This window comes from Apostichopus japonicus, chromosome 15, assembly GCF_037975245.1.
Source record: "Apostichopus japonicus isolate 1M-3 chromosome 15, ASM3797524v1, whole genome shotgun sequence".
NCBI classification, from domain to species: domain Eukaryota; kingdom Metazoa; phylum Echinodermata; class Holothuroidea; order Aspidochirotida; family Stichopodidae; genus Apostichopus; species Apostichopus japonicus.
The window spans coordinates 21,400,441-21,418,322 of NC_092575.1; the positions used below are offsets into that span (position 1 = coordinate 21,400,441).

The 17,882-nt window shown below is 36.8% G+C and overlaps 1 protein-coding gene and 1 long non-coding RNA gene across 3 annotated transcripts; one reads left to right on the forward strand and one right to left on the reverse strand.

Moving 5' to 3' along the window:
* Positions 1–372: 372 nt before the first annotated feature.
* Positions 373–17,044, reverse strand: LOC139980688 (uncharacterized). Of its 2 annotated transcripts, none has more exons than XM_071992517.1 (2): positions 17,020–17,044; positions 373–2,865 (listed from the first exon to the last, which is right to left on the reverse strand). In XM_071992517.1, the coding sequence occupies exons 1-2, from the start codon at positions 17,030–17,032 to the stop codon at positions 1,379–1,381; spliced, it is 1,500 nt and encodes a 499-aa protein (XP_071848618.1). In that variant the 5' UTR covers positions 17,033–17,044; the 3' UTR covers positions 373–1,378. The 2 variants fall into 2 exon arrangements, with proteins under 2 accessions (XP_071848618.1, XP_071848617.1); XM_071992516.1 differs by lacking the exon at positions 17,020–17,044 and adding an exon at positions 6,556–6,622.
* LOC139980695 (uncharacterized) lies at positions 6,762–11,109 on the forward strand. Its single transcript, XR_011797642.1, has 2 exons — positions 6,762–8,164; positions 9,450–11,109. It is a non-coding gene; the product is annotated as an uncharacterized lncRNA (long non-coding RNA).
* Positions 17,045–17,882: the final 838 nt, after the last annotated feature.

Sequence of the window (17,882 nt, forward strand, 5' to 3'; positions counted from 1 at the left end):
TAAACAAAAAATATATTTAACATGATGAACCAGCTGAATCGAGCATGTGTAAAAATTAAGCTAAAAAAATATTAACATGAATTGAAAGAAACGTCAAGTCTACTACCTCACCTTTTCGAATATAATATATTTGCCAAAATAAAAATTAATGAACATATATGGCTATATGCCAAATTACACCATTCTTTGTAAATGAAAACAAAATAAACCACCAATCTGTAAATAGTTCCTCTTTTTTATACATATTATATATATATATATTTATATATATATATATATATATTAATATATATATATAAATATATATATATATTTATATATAAATATATATATATATAATATTTATATATATATAAATATATATATATATATATATATATATATATAAATCCCTATTACCAAAAATCAAATATGGCCAATTGTAACCATTCTTTTTACATGAAAACAAAATAAACCACCAATCTGTTTAGTTCCTCTTTTTGTTATAAGATGCAAATTTGAAGGCAGCGCCAATAAACACTTCCACCATTTATAAAGATTGCATCAAACATCATTTATTTTCTATACATGAGCGACTTAAAATAATGAAATTTGTAACACACCAGGGAGTTGTAACAGACTATACATTTGTGAACCAGTATTAGGCTAACTTGCCCATCTATACACTTCAACTATTTCTGCGTGTACGTCTGTAAACAAGTCTTAGGCTAACATGCCCATCAATTTAAGGACCTCAAGCTTAGGCCTAGTTTCCTTGATTGAATTCTCTGTCATAAGTACTTCCTGTCATACTATTACGATGAACCGACAAAAGTACAACGCCATATTTACTGGGTTAACAACGCCAAGTGGTCACCAATTAATCTTACAAGAAACCGTTAATGATGATCAACAGCAATTAGTAAACGCAACTTTCAAGATTTCTGTACATTTATCCAACTGAGTCAGACAAGTGTCTTAGTAAAGAAGTTGGAAACTTCCTCATAGTTCATATAATCTTGGTATGAAAACTAGAAGTAGTTATGAACTTGCTTGGAATTAGATTCACTTTGAAGCCTAAACATACAGAAAGTAGCAATGAAATGTACAATATTAACCATTGTCAAAGGTAAAATGTTTGATTCTGAAGAAGAAAATGTCTGCCACTGAATATGTTCAATTTTGAGTAAATCAAAACAAAAAGTGTAAATTAGAGTGTCCTACGTTTTCATCCTCTCAGCAGGATCTTCTTCAAAGAAGAAACGATAACGATTTCAGGACACTGCATTTAAACTAGACAGATGGGTACGCAACTTCAAAACTTTCGACAAGATTACTAACATTAAAATAAAAGAAGAAATAAGATGTAAAGATTACATGTTTAATCCCCAAATCACGTTTATTGTCGGTAAATTTGTCTGGTATACTCAGAATCCATGGCATCGTTATGTATTCGGTGATCATAAACGTGAGGAACCCTGTCTGAAATATCCCTTAATTCAACATCGCCGCCATTTGTGTTTTCGTCCACTTCGGTGTAATATATGTTAGGTTCTTGAGCATTCTCGGTATTTGGTTCTTCCGTCTTGCAATGATCCGCAATTTTGGTCAGACATTTTCTGATGAAGCAAGCAATCGTTGCCAATATAACTAATGTTAACACACCCAAACCGAATCCAAGCAATACAAATGTTTTAGGGAAGTCTGGCGTGCCAATTGCACTAGTTGGGGACTGCGAACGAATAACGGTCAATGTGGGCACAGGAGTGGTTGTCGAACACATTAATGGTAGATCTACCTCTGTTTCTTGTGTTGTTGCTGTATTGTTGCAATTTTCAAAGTTAGTTATTTGTTCTATAGAGAGATCTACAAACTCGGTTCCTGCTAACTCTGCAGGTGAAGAGCAACGTCCAGCATTATCAGGGTTTTTATCATCCAAGAAAGTAATCAACCACTTTATGCCACAATCACAAAGCCATTGGTTATCATTCAAATAAACGTTCGACAGCGATGGTGTATGAGCAAATAAGCCTTCAGGTAGGCTAGTAAGCAAGTTATGACTGAAACGTAGTTCCTTCAGTCTCGCTAAACCTTTGAATGCATCCCTGTGGATGGTTGTCAACCGATTGTACACAAAACCTAAGGATTCCAAAGATGGAGTTCCGAGAAAGGCATCAGCGGGCAAATGGGTGAAACTCGAATCTCTGTACATAAGATTTCTTAAATTGTTGTTCTGTAAGATCCCTTTCGTAAAATAGTCAATGTTGGAAATGATGAGAGTTGATAACATTGGAAACGGACTTCCAACATTGTCATCGCAAAAGAAAGAGAAGGGTAGGTAAGCAACACCTAAGCGTTCTAAGTGTAGAAAGTGATGTAAAGAGCCTTCCTCAATGACGATTCCATCTCGTCCAAACAAAAACTCTCTTACGTGAGAAATATTAGAGATTAGATTGCTAGTTATCCTTTCTGTCGCTGAATTAAGGATGTTAAGTTGACCCAAGAATGGCACTACTCCATTGCTGCAATTTTCACCCGTAAATAAATCCAATTCAAAGGATACGTTTGTATTCCATAGGTCCAAAGTTATCAACTGTGTCAGTGGGCTCAGCGCACATGGTTGAAGAATTAACTCACTGTTGGACCCTAATTTTAACGTCTCCAACTTGTGTAGCCCGAGAAACACGTCTTGTCCCAATACAGACAATTTATTGTATCTCAGTCTCAGACAAACTAAAGAAGTTAAATTCAAAAATGTACCATCCTCAATAGTCTCTATTGCGTTATCTTCGAGTGAGATAGAATACAGATTCGTAAGGCCACTAAAATCACCTACTTTCAGAGTTTCTATCTGATGAGAGTCCAAGCTAATCACTCTTGTGTTTTCTGGCAATGAAAGCGGTATACTTCGTAATTTTGTGGATGACAAGTCGCAGTTAAAACTATCATCATCGCAAGAGCATCCTTCAATTGTTGGACAAGTCGATAGACAATTTATAAAGTTGAAAGTAAGCAGAAGTAATGATGCTGTAATCAGATCCATTTTAAAAATATAAATGAAAACCAAAACTTAAAATTGCAGTAGTGACATATATCACTAGTTTTATCAGTGTTAGCTCAACGGGTGTAATACCGTGATTTAGTTGTGAATTATTCAAAACAATCAGCAGATATAAGCCAATTTACGTCTCTACAAAATCTTTTACGATCTTTTATGGTGTCTTCAGTCATGACAGCGCACGAATGATTTCAATGGATGTATACGAGTTTGCTAGTTCTGAGCCTTATGTCATACATTTCACAACCTTCAGATAAATATAGAATTTGTTATATAACACCGCCAGGTGAAAAGCTCTATTTTATATAATATCCATAACAATATATATACATATTCCGTAAGCCCCAGACTGCTCAAAGTGGTTGAACCCGGAAAGAAAAGCCATATCCCTATTGAGACCATGACAGTGTGAACGTACTTTAACGATCAATTCGACTTCCTTCAAGTTTCTTTAATTATGTTAACACAAATTACACAAGATTAAAATGTTCAGCCACTGGAAAACTGGTTTTGTTGAGTCTGATTGTTCTTTTGTGATTATTAAGTCGTAAACGAAAGGGAGTGGAGGTTTGGCCAATGTATTATATATGTTTATATATATATATATATATATATATATATATATATATATATATATATATATATATAAATGAAAATCGTAATGAGTTGGAAAATCAAGAACAGTGAAAAAACTTTCAGCCTCCACCGGGATTCGAACCACGGGCCTCCCGCTCTGTACGCGGACACCCTAACCACTAGGCTATGGACGCTGATTGTATGTCCAGAGGTTCGAAACCGGTAAGGAAGATCGTAATTCCACTGTAGACGTTTGTCACCTATATCGAACAATACTAGTTCTGTTTTTGGTGACATATTTTGCCCTACTCTAGAGATCAAACATGATGCTATCCAACTCGAAAATCATTTGTGATTCCTAAAGCCGGATCTCGAAAGAGATACTTTGAACAGACTATATATATATATATATATACATATATATATATATATATATATATATATATATATATATAGGGTTTGGCCAATGTATTATATATGTATATATATATATATATATATATATATATATATAATACATTGGCCAAACCTCCACTGTATAAATAAATATATATATATATATATATATATAGTTCAGTTGTCTGAAGATCGCTATAACGCGTGAAACTCCGAGTTACAACTACTAGTGTTCCACTAGTCTCATCTAGGATCAACATATATTCCGCTCTGTCCAATGGACATAGAGCACTCTGCGCCAAGATAGACGCCAACCTACTCTATATATATATATATATATATATATATATATATATATATATATATATATATATATATATATCACATAGAATGGTGGTCAATATTCACAAAGAGTGCTCTATGCCAAGGCAGAGCTAGAATATCACATAATATACTTAACTAAACTATCATCATACTGCTACTCGGAGCTTCCATGCATAGATTGCATGATCCTGATTCGCGTTGGTGTGTGTCGGATTGCTTCAATATATTCCATTCAATAGTGTAATCTTTCCCCTTGCTTTTCAGTGCCCAGATATGCTTGGATAGTTCTGTCTCCTTTTCATATTTTTTGTTGCGAAACGACTTCGTGTGGTTGCGGTACCTAGATTTGAAGTCACCCCCGGTGAGCCCATATATATATATATATATATATATATATATATATATATATATATATATATATATATATATATATATATATATATATATATATATATATATATATATATATATATATATATATATATATAGATATATATATATATATATATATATATATATATATATAGATAGATATATATATATATATATATACAAGGAAGGCCGTAATTCCACTGTAGGCGTTCGTCACCTGCTAGTTCTGCTCGGTGATATGATATGCTGTGCTATGATGTGGTGCGATATGATGTGATATGATTTGATGTGACATATTGATAAAAATAATGATTTGTGACGACTCTCTCCTTTTAACGGTTGCTCCCAATGACGTATCCTAAATATATCACCTATGTCATTATCTCTGTGATAGGGCAGATGACGTCAGTAGGGGGGTGGTTCTGTCGGGGATGTTTGCGAAGAATTGGACCACTACTACGGGTGTACCATTCCCCTTTATTTTTCATTCAATCTCACACCAAAGAACTTACCCGCAAAACTTTGCATTCTACAAGGCTACTTATATCGACCTAATTTATAGTCGAAAATGCTTCAGATTACACCATTTCAGGGACCCAGGAACCCTCACCCAGGGGCGTCGTGCGAAAATAAATTTTGGGGGGCCCGTGAGCAGGTGATGACTATCTGAGCGGAGCGCCACCACAGGTTGGCGCGCAGCGTACAAGAAAATTTTTCGTCTGGCAGACCCCTCAGATTGCAGGAAATGGCACTTCCCGTGCCTTATGGCAGTAAGCAACACCCCTACAATTGATAAAAATTTCCGGCAATTTTTTATTCTGGGAAATATTCTCGAAGAAAGTGATCGCCATTTATTCCTCAGGATACCAATTCCTCGTCTCCTAGAAGCGCCCAAAATTTAAGAAATCGAAACATTTTTGTGTTGGCTGATCCATGATCACCACCCATGCCCGTGAGAAGTGGTGACTGGGTGAAGAAAAAGGTATGCCGTTTGAAAACATGGGCAGAAAAATCGAAAGTAACGAAACCTAAGGTAAAACGTGCGGTAACGAAGTGATTATTTTCCAGGTTAATTGTGACTGTATCAAACACGAGCTTAGGACAAACATATTCAAAGGCAATGGCATTACTAATCCCGATATGTCGTCTTTGAGTTGTGTGGAAAATCCGCAACGACCATCAAAGAGCAATTGACTATTTAGTCTACTTTTCGATTTCGAAAACACTTTTTTTTTAAATTATGACATTTTATGACACCTTTGACAAAATTTGGGGGGGGGCGGTGCCCCCGGGCCCCAATGGGCACGACGCCACTGCCCTCACCCCATACACGGGAATCGGTTTCTATGATCCCACGGCAGCAACTCTCCTATATAAAATATTTCATTCGCATCTGGCCCTCCCGTAAAGATTCAGGACATTACCTTAATCAATCGAGGGAATACTTTAGGAAGAATTTGCGTTTAGAGCAACTGATAAAAACCTATATTATGATATAAATATACCCCAGACTGAACCATTTGAAGTTTCAATATTACTTTATTGTTTTACTCGGACTAGAGGGGGGGGGGGGTGATTTTAAATGCCCCCAACCTTTACAGTCCTGTGCACGCCACTGGTGGATCATTAATCCTAGTTAATATTATTATTAAAGCTAAACTTTGATCATATCCTCGTAAACTCTGGTATATATTTAATCTCATCATTATTCGCATTAAGACCCAGATCCCCAAAAGGGAAACCTATCGAGTCACACTTACCGACCTTGCAACATTGTGAGGGGGACCGCGGATTGCAAAATCGGTTATGACTATAACGCAGATCGCAAAGTCGGTAATTGCTATATTTACCATTAATTTCGACCAACACGGCAGCATACAGAAAAGTTGTAATCAAACACATCCGGGGGTCTTTACATGCTAATTTCCTCAATACAGCCCTTATTATTTTCCGCGCAACATTTCCTACTGTAGTTTTTGTTGTTCTTCTTTCCAGTGGTTCCCAATCCACCTGTTATTGTATATATGGTCACTACAGCCATCGGTAGAGTGCCTGAATTTTAGAACTTTTCAACCGTGTTGAACTACCAAGCCAATTATACACAAGAATGTGAGTATACTTTAATTTGCAGCTATGAACTCTCGTTGATACAAATTAGCATTACATGTGTATAGTTCGACTGTTAAAGCCCAGTCACATCTCACCGGATTGCAATGACGGAGAGGGAACGAAGACAAAAAATGGCACTCCGTTGATGTACGTTAGTATCCGTTTAGTATGCGGTTCTCCTCCGTCAGTCTACGTTTCATTACCGGGAGGGTCCGGTTTGTCCGGTGTCGATTTTGAACATGCACAAAACTTGGAACGGACATCCACCGAAAAATATCTCCGTTATTTATTCGTTACTAATCCGTTAAGCATTCCGTTTTATCAGTTTCTCATGCGTTTTGTTCGTTCTGTATGCGTTTGGCATACTGTATTTCTCCGTTCGTCTCTGGTTATTGCTATTGCTCACCGGATCATTAACGGACAAAGAAAGGATGAAACGTAGAAGTACAGTACCTATACCGTATATTCGACGGACGCTAACGTAGAAATAACGGAAGTGCAAAGGAATAGAACTGACAATGAACAGATAGGTAACGGACGTTACACGGAAGAAACGGAAGAACTCAGGCCAGGAAAGTATAACAGACGGACATAGAACGGAGATGCAGCGTACCTCCACCTTGTCCACTCCAAGCGTCCCACGCCTCATTCTGCTCCTATAACCTCTACCGTCAACACCTACATCATGGACCCTTCAGAAAGATTCAAGCTTCAGAACACACTGTCAGCTTTAGGAGCACAGATGCTTATAGTCAGTGGGCCGACCACTAAAATCTTACACTTTCGTTGCACCCCTCGAGTCACTAAGGTTTGACAGTCAGAATGCGTTAACATTTAACTCCTTTTGTCATTTCAACTTGTTGCCCAGAGTGAAACGAGTTACTTTTCGAGAAAACAAGCGTTAAATAGGTACTAATTTGTACCTGTGTACGTTCCGACACTGTGAAAGTCACCTACCTCGCGTAACAATATTGACGTTTTAAGCCAATGGTTAAAGGCAGTTTGTGTCTCGTGATCATGTCACCTGACGCTATAGAAAGACTGTTGTGGTTTTCACCTTACTGATTACCGATACGAACGATGGATGAATGCGTTTGCCATTCTCGAGCAAATAGTACTGAAAAATTGATAAAATTTCCGAAAAAAGCTGGAACACCTTTAGAACCTGCGCGAAGCAGTGGAGAGATATCGGCCATAGCAGATTCAGCCTTATTGCCCTTCAATCGGAGAGTATTTGGACAGGGAATCGAGAGTACGATTCGTTTCGTTATCACAGAGGTTGCTACCAGGACTTCACTAATAAAACGAACATCAGTAAAGCAAGGAAATCTCAGGATACTACTTCGGAAGGTGATTTTTATTAATATGATTCCTGATTTTCATCACTGACCACATATCCAATCAATTTTTAAATCATAATTTTCCCCGTGGGAATCTTTTGACTTACTCTTTTTGAGGCCTGTAGTGATAGGCCTAGGCTCGTATTCGTAACGTACATATCTATAGACCTAGTGATATTTAACGTTACGAGTGCCTTGAGCATTTGTAAGCCTAACGTTGTGGCATACCGTATACGCCTGGCCTGTCGTAACTATTTTAGCTCATATTTTGACTCCGAAGATCAGCTTTCTAGTGCAGGATGGCTTCCTTTTTTTTTTAACTTTACATTCTGTTCTTCCTGACTGTGTAGGCCTCCTGCTACTTGCGTTTATAAACATTTTCATAACTAGCCTATTCATAACAATGAAATTCTCGAGAGATGGGGTCGGGTGGACCATTGAGGTGTAGGATAATGATGTATGTACTATCCTGTGTTGCCTTGTATCCCCATCTAGCCATTGGTTATCCAAAACTTATCTTTGCCTATGAGCTGCACCAGACCCTGGATTATGCACATGTCCTCTCTCTCACTCGATCCTTACAATATGACACAGTCCTACTATGATTATTTTTTTTGCTAGTCAACAGCAATTCAGTATGTGTAGTTAAGTCAACTCTCCCAGACGTGTAGCCCTGTATCCCCATAACCAAGGCTTCAGTTATTCAATTTCTATATGCTCTATGATTATGGTTAGCATTCTGGCCAGAGTATCAACAGCGTCTTCAATGAAACTATATTATATATGAATTTAGGCCTCTTCTTTGTCCATTATATCATATATTTTATCAGTGACAGAAGTTTCTTTACCATATTTAGGCAGGCATACATGCAAATATTAGTGTTTAATTATTTACTTTCATTCAAACTTTTTTTAATTGGTCATTCTGAATATAAATTTTAACCACCATCTGTCATATGGGTAAAAGTGTTCCTTGATATTATTTGATGAGTGCGATGATGATAACATCTCCTATAACAGTACTTTTGTGACTGCTAGTAGGTTCGGTGGGTGGGTGGTAATTCATGTTTGTGATAGATGGATGAAGAAGAGAAATTCCATGTTGATGCTCTGGTAGTCTAAACAGTAAACACATAGATATACTGTAGTACTATAGTACTTGAAAACTTGCACTATTTTTTACATAGCCTCTGCATAACCATGGTTTTCTAAAGGAAAAGCATTATTTAATTCTGTAACTATATATGTATAGTTGAGCATTCCTAAGTATTTGTTCCTCTTTTGGTATTTTTCAGAAAAAACAACTGATGCTCCACCGGCTACCAAGAGGCAACAACGTTCGTTCTCCCAACCCAGCCAAGCATCTGCGACCAGAATACTACCTGTTTTTCTCCTCATTTTTGAAATATGTCTTGGATGCTGCTACAAACACATGCTTCAATTTGTATGTTATATTGTTATGTAACCCACTTATTCACCTACCCTATTACGTAATATAAGTTACCATTCAAGTCTCCGAGTCTTCCGATTGTTACGATCCCAGATGTGCTCACGCGCTCTACATAACTGGAACTCGCCAACAAAGTGTTTCTGTGGACTTCATGAATATTCATAACTTACTGGAACATTCCTTTACACTCCCGGTATAAACGCCGCAGAAGCCCGATTGAGCACTCTCTCCGTTTTCTCCGTTCGTTCCGTTCAGAGGTTGTCGCCACACCTCTGATGTTTCCTTGGCTTGATTACTGTGCCCATTTTAAACACAGTATATATTTAACTCTATACTTTTGTCTGAACTCCGACCTACTCACTCTAATGGTTCGCGTCGCTCTATCTGAACTTTATCTACATCCAGCCGAACTACTTCTAAAGCAAACCTGGACACTATCCGCCTAGCACTAAGGTAACTCAAGAAATAAGCAGAAACTCTCCACCCGGCTCTCCAAGTCCAGAAAGACGTTAATTGAATTAAGAATCTATAGTTATGTATTATGTTCATATTTACACTTTGTTCTGCCATGTAAATAGCTTATTAAATGCTTTAAACTTACTTTCATCCTCGTGTTCTCTTTTTTATGTCACGTGACCTGTTCTCCACATTAAGTCTGAGAACGGTCACGTAACAATATATATATGTGTTCTTTTTGTATATACACCTTGACATTTTCCAGAAAGTGTATGTGTGTGTGTGGGGGGGGGGGGAGGGAGTTGGCAGGGGTAGAAAAAAATTGGAGTGATGAAATACAGATCCAAAACGTTAATCATCATTAAATTGTGACCCAAGTTTCAATGCCTTTTTGAAAATTTGTATGTGGATGATAGGCTACTGTTGACCATTTTTTTTTCATCTCATAAAATCAATATATTTAACAATTCCCAGGGGGTTCTGACCCCTTTGGATCTTCTGTTGCATGATGCATTTATATTTAAAAAGGAAGGAACTCAATAAGTGAACGATTGAGCCAATGTATTCAATTACTTAACAGATCTCAGTATTCCCCTCACAGATTAAGTTAAACAAGAAACTACATGAAACACATTTTTGTACATAACATAGCACAAGTCCTTTTGGTGGCATCTGTTAATATGCAACACAGCTCATTTCAGGTTTCACATTAGAATTCTAAACAATTTTCCTTCTTCACAAAATAATTTTGTTATATTTCATATCATTTAATATATTTCATTTCAGGTCAAGGCGGTGGATGAATGTTTTGTTTTTCCCAAAAAAATAAATGCACTTGTATTCAAAGTATCAATAAATATTAATGTATTTCCAACAGTAAGGTATCCCTTGAGTTCATGACTTTGACCTTCGACCTTTGCACTTTCTGTCCATGTTTTGGTCATTTGTATATTTCATTGTATTTCATTCGTATATTTCATTGTCTGCAGTTATCATTGACATTGCCTGAACTTTGATTTTTCAGCAAAAAATAAATAGCAGAACTGCTATATGGCGTTACAGTGTGTGAAATTTCCCTCTCAAAATCCTTCGATTTCTCAAAAAGTAACTCGTTTTTCACTGGACAACAAGTGAAAATATATTGTTCAGGTGTTCCTCAACCATACCCAACCATCAAACCTTAGTGACTAAAGAATGCAACGGATGTCAATTTTGAAGCATATATTTGGGGTTCGGCCCACTGACTATTATCATTGAAGCCAACATCAAGACCAATGAATAAGTCAAGAAGAGAAGGAAGAGACGTGCTCGGCGTAAATGCTGGTCTAGGGCCTTGCTAGGTTCACAGAGAAGACGGCAGTGTGGTCTTTATGACCAACTAATGCAGGAGCTGCGAATGGAAGACCAAAATCTTTCATCGACTTCATGAGGATGCCCCCTGATTTTAAGGCACTCCGGAGGCCCAGGTTTTAGACCGTTTCTTCTCCGTTGCTAGTCCGGTATGTCCGTTACTTTTCCGGTACTCCTACGTTTTGTATGTTCTATATCCGTTAATTGTCCGTTGTAAATTCGTTACTATCCGTTAGTGTTCGTTAGTTCGTTCGTTGTTATTCCGTTGTTCATCCGTTGTTCGTCCGTTGCTGTCCGTCCCTTGTACGTTTGTAATCCGTTTTCACCGTTGAACGTCCGGTACGTTGCAACCCCCAGATGCATGCGCGACAACTTTTGCCAACCGAAATAACCGGATGACTGTTTTTCGCGCGTACTCTTGTCCGTTCGTGCAATCCGGTGAGATGTGGCTGGGCCTTTAAGGTAATCCTAGCAGAAGGCTGATGTCACATACTCTTTAACTAAGCTTCAGCGATGTGTTAACACATGGTGCTGTCGCCAATGTCTTAATTTGCGTGATATCTGAACTGTTGCTAATCTATGAGTCAAAGTAACACGATCGTGTGAACGCGCTTACAAGCCCGGGAACTGGTACGCAGACAAGGTGATCGACATGTTGCACGTTTGCGGTTGGGGGGGGGGGGGAGGGGAGGGGGATGGGTGGCTCATATACTTTAACTAAGGGATATAATGGCCACCATCAATGACGACGAACTAAGATTACAAGTTTTCTGCAAACATATTTTTGCACCGTAACGTTAGAACAAATTACTTATTTAACGTTTTTTTTTTTATTTAATTTTTTTTTCACGAGGTTAGTGTATGAAATCCAGAGTATTTAAGTTTCATTCACCCATTCTTTCAATCCGAGGAAATTAATATCGTAAGCCTCATTACAATAATATGTAATTATAGGGTATCCCGGTTAGTAGTTCAATAGCCATTCAACTGAGACTTTAGATTGGACAATTTAACCCATTGTCAAATGAATTAATTCACTTCTTTATGTCTGGCCGTGGCCATAGTTTGCAATGTCTTAAGTTTATCAACGTGCTCATCCATATTGTACGTAATTATTCTGACAAGTTTTTGATGAAAATTTATCGAGAGAATATCTTCGCTAATAATGATACCTATTATGGCGCAATCTTTACTCCAAAGCGCAGGTATACCTCCATAGGCGTACGGGACCATTTCGGTTTGGGGGGGGGGCAGAAACTTTTGTGCCCGAAAGTTCCCATGACACTATCTAAGCGGAGCGCCACCATCGGTTGGCGCGTAGCGTACAAGAATTTTTTTGGCAAAATATGCCTCTCAGATTGCCGGAAATGGCACTTCTGAGTCCTTGCAAGTTGCATCTAAACATTCTTTATTTTGTAATCTCCGTTTAGAAATTTTCACTTAATCCCCAAAAATTTGGGTAAATTAGAAAAGAAGAAAAAATGGTAAAATCACTTTGAAGGGGAAAAATAGGACAGTATATTTTTTAAGCTACTACTTAGTTACGGTATTTATTATTTTAACACAGTACTCAGCTACCTCCAGAAAAATATACATTGTAGGCGGGAAAATGTCACTGTGTTGGGTGAGACTGCAATTTGTCTCACAAAAAAAGTATAAAAAATAACAAAGAATATGATAAACCTGTACTTTTAGGCTTGTAGCACCCCCCCCCCCCACCATCCATGAAAAAGAAAATGTTTCTTATATACACTCATGTCGGGGATGTCCAGGTTTACAGTTGACTAGTTAGAAAGAAATGTTTACTGCGGTTTTTTCACTTCAGAGACTGCTAATCTCCATGCATGCATTTCACCACGATTGTGAGCGGCGTTCCCTGTTAATAATTTGGGCGATAGTGCAAAAAGCGTGGTAGCCCAGATAAGCTGCGCTTACGGTGGTGTTACACGGAAATATTCGGGCATCATGATGCTAAATAAAGAAAAGCATTAGGCCTATATTAATATTAATGTCACAAAACAAATGAAACAGAACGCTCTCCACGGCATTGTCGGGCAAAAATATGAAAAAGATTCGGGCAAGCTACTGCATATTTAAATATATATATTTTTTTCTCCTCTTAGGCTGCCCGAATTTTTCAGGACTTTTGCCCGAATTCCTTGTCCTCTGGAAATTTGGGGGGCAGTCTGCCCCCCTGCCCCCCCCCCCCCCGCCTCGTACGCCTATGTATACCTCTGATACTTACTTGCCTGACCACAAGAAAGGAATATTCCAGGTCAAAATTTCCTTTTTGATATGTTAAGGGGAAAATAATAATCTGAGAATTCTGGTGACATCTGCATTCAATTTCTATGTACCGTTTCTAAGATATTGACAGTTGAAGTTGCCACCCTTTGCACCAAAAGTGAACTTGGAGCAAACAAGTGTGACTTCATTGTTGGACACTGGTAAATAATGTTTTGTTTTCCTTTAAAAAAATTTAAATCTAATTTTATACTCCACAATTGGATGCAGCCAATTTGTGAATGTATCATATATAGTATTTTATAAACTTCACATCCCCTTAAGACAAAATAGTTACCCTATTCAATCCAAGGTCAAATCAATAGACTGAAAAATGAAGAAAATACAAAACATTATTTGTCAGTGTGCAACTATAACATCACACCTGCTTGTCTTTTGGTAGGATATCACTTAATTTCAACTGTCAATATCTCAAAAACGGTACATAGGAATTCAATGAGAATTTCACAAGAATGCTAAGATTATGTTCCTCTTTAAAATATCAAAGAGAAATTTTGACCTGGACTATTCTCTTAACAAATACATTCCTTCGTTTAATCAAGCGCAGTACCAAAAGGATTAGAAAATAATTTATTTGGCAATATTTTCTTGTATATATTCTTTCCATATGATATAATATATGTCAATGAAAAGATATAGTGATGTATGCGGTCTATAGCACAACGAGCTAACCGTTGTTGTTTTTATATCAGAATATTGCGGTTTGTGATCACTTGTCAAGTTACACTGACGCGGCGTCAAATGTGTAATATAGTCGAGACGCTGTGTAATACTAACACGGTCAGTACGCATGTTTCCCGTACCACTGAATAGTTCCTCTGATCTAAAATAGGATAGGAGGTGAGGGTGGGGGACAGAGAGATGGTGGAAAACTGGAGAGAGAACAATAAGACTAGTAATACAATATCAACCACTAAAATATATCTTTCATAACATTTGAAATTTGATCAAGTCATCATGACCCGTGTGTTTTGTTTGATTTTTGTTTGTTTGGGTGCTTCGTCATGCAAAGTGCTCGGTACTGAATGGTACAACGTTAATTTTAATTATTTCATTTCGGTGTCAAGCTACTTTGCTATAAATAAAACAATCGCCGTATATACATATATTAACAAATATATAAATATATATATATTTTTATAAATATATATATTTTTATAAATATATATATATATATGTATATATTTTTTTAAATATATATATATATATATACATATATATATATATTTTTATAAATATGTATATTTTTATAAATATATATATATTTATATATATATATATATATATATAAATATATATATATATATCTTTATAAATATATAGCCTATATAATATATATATATATATATATATATTTTTTTTTTTTTTCCTCCATTTATTGATAACTTCAGTCAAATTAACAGACTTCATATTTTCATACTATAGATGCTTCAGATTAAATAAACGTCATAACAAAATAACAGTTGTTCTAATAAACAGCACAATTGATCGAACGAGATTAATGGAAAAGAGAATCACATGTCCTAAATGCTTGTTTAAGCTGCATAAAGTTAACCTTACTTTTACTACGATATCGATGTTGTGTGTACTTTTTTACACTTATTGTAAACTTAAATTTATAGAAGAAATCCTCTACAACAGGAATACATTTATTCAATTTACATTGAAAGATGAAATGCTTCATATATAAAATAAGAAAATTGTATGGGTGAGCTACATCAACACCGAAACCAAGAAGGATATCCTTCTTGGAGAAGAAGAATTGCTTATTTAATAACATAGCCTCAACCCCTAAAATAAAGGTGGATGTCACACTACACTCCCAGAACAGATGTTCTATACTTTCAATATGCGTATCGCAAAAGGTACAGTTTGGAGAGTCGGATTTTCCGATAGTATGAAGAAGTTTATTGGTCCCAATTATTCTATGTAAAACTCTAAACTGAAAATATTGGATTTTTGATTCGGAAACTGTAGCCCAAGGAATACTGTAGAATCTATTCCAATCTTCAGTCGTCAAGTTGTTGAACACATTAGCCCATTTACGGCTGGCGGTAGGTATCTGAGCGACTTTATCTAAATATCGGGAATAAACACACTGGGAAGTAGAGTTGGAATGTAAGACCTTATCCAGCCAAATCTCATTACAATTGGGGAAATTACAATTCTGAACATATATATATATATATATATTGCGTCATTTGTCTAAGTTCACCATTTTATATTGGCTAATAGTGTTAGGTTAGCAAGATTCTGCACACTGATTGGTTGATCTGTTTAGATACACTCGGATATATCTTTTTCATCACGTATGGAAGATCATATTGGCCTTCTTGGATAATTATATGATTTAAAAATATGATTAATTGTGGCGATTTCATACCACTTTAAACATCTTGAGAGAAATGTAGCAAATTACCAATTTACTTTAGCAAAGCTGTTCGGATCACCGAACAAAACTTTGACCTCACATAGATGCAGATTTACACAGGGTGTCGGACGAAATTGTTTTGGTGGGACGCAGTAAATTCCCAAATACCGCAACATTTACGGATGAACCTCAACTCCCGTGGCAAAATGGACATATATATGCAATAAATAGGAGACTGATTTCGGTCAGCTAGCGGCTTTGATAAGCCAATGAGGCTCCTTCGCGAGTTCCTGCTTGCAGAAGGATCTAAAATACCTACATACACATATGTAAAAGCTGCACGAAAGCTCTACAAACATATTTCACGTCTTCAAATTCTGTAGGTAAAAATCACCGGCCTCTTTGCTAGGGGTTTGAAACCTTTCTCCCTTGGCAGCAGAAAGCGTTCGGTTAAACTGCTTTATTGTAGATAAGAGAAAGAGGGGGGGGGGCTGATTTTTTCAACTGTGTTATCTAGGTCAGTGGTCTGCAAACTTTGACCTAAGATCTTCGTTAAAGACTGCGTCGTCATGTTCCATCAGATCCCAAACTCTTAGACTATGAAGTTGATGTTATGAATATAACCTAATCGATCTCTGTAGGCAAGCTCTGAAAGCATAAGATAAATTTCCCAACGTCTAGAACAATCCTGCGACCCACCGAAAACTATTTCGCTTCCCCCTTTGGGTTTGCACACAAAAATTGTGCAAAACGTCGATCTAGGTACTGCAGTAAATACAGAAAGACTATATGCATTCTGGCACAATGAGACTTAAACAGCAAAATATTCAAACTCTGTCTGATCAATATACCCTGAATATGTGTCCAAGTGCCATGGAATAGTTCCTTCAAAAGGTATGAGCTATTGACCTACTTTCAATGAATAAAAACTTACTTATTATCATCATGTCAATATTTAACATCGACTTTGATACTTCTTGATAATATTAGTTAGTTATTTCAGACAATTCGCTCTACCATCTGTACTCGTGACATAAAACAAACTCCGAATTTTTGGGTTGCCAACTCGTGTTTATTGTGTGACCCTCACTGTGCACACCTTGAGATAAGACTTTACATAGCCTTGTAACACGGTTCACTATATAAAAAAAAAGAGAACAAATAAATCCTATAAATATCAGGTAATTACTCTTAATGTAATTATCATGAAAACAATAATTAAATCAGACCTATAATCAACGATACCTGTATACCAACAACTCAACATAGCTTAAGTAACTTAGGCCCATGACTACCCCAACTGCACACTGCCAGCAGGATATCCCTATCTTGAATCCGCAGTAGCCTACGCTTAAGCGTCCCAATGGAAATGCACAGAAGGCTACAAATGCAACACATGGCCTGATATGAATGTGACATTTCTTAACATATAATTTATAAACGCTTAACGGTCCCATGGCCCCCATCACCCCGTCAATGAATTTAACAACATCACTTACCAACTGTATCCAACTAATCAAACTACCAGTTTTAATATGTTAATTAAAAGAAACCGCCGCTCGATGTACTACAACACAAATATCTCTCGGTTTTAAGGGTTCTCTTGATCTCGAGCTGGCCAAAGCATGGTCCAGCTCGCTATCAAAATATGAAGCAAAAAAAGTAAACTAAAATTGGTGGCGCTCTACTCCAATAGCTACGACGCTCTACCATCCATAACCACAATTCGGAGTGGTTCTATTTATATCTCAAATGCATTGTTTATTTTCTCCAGTATAAAATGGGACGATAACTTGC

Excerpts from the sequence above, each read along its gene's own strand:
- LOC139980688 (XM_071992516.1), bottom strand. The coding sequence starts at position 6,607 with ATGTGTTTGATTACAACTTTTCTGTATGCTGCCGTGTTGGTCGAAATT. Across the intron at positions 2,866-6,555 it reads CGTGTTGGTCGAAATTAATG|AAAACACAAGAGTGATTAGC; the intron begins GTAAATATAGCA and ends TTTCATTGCCAG.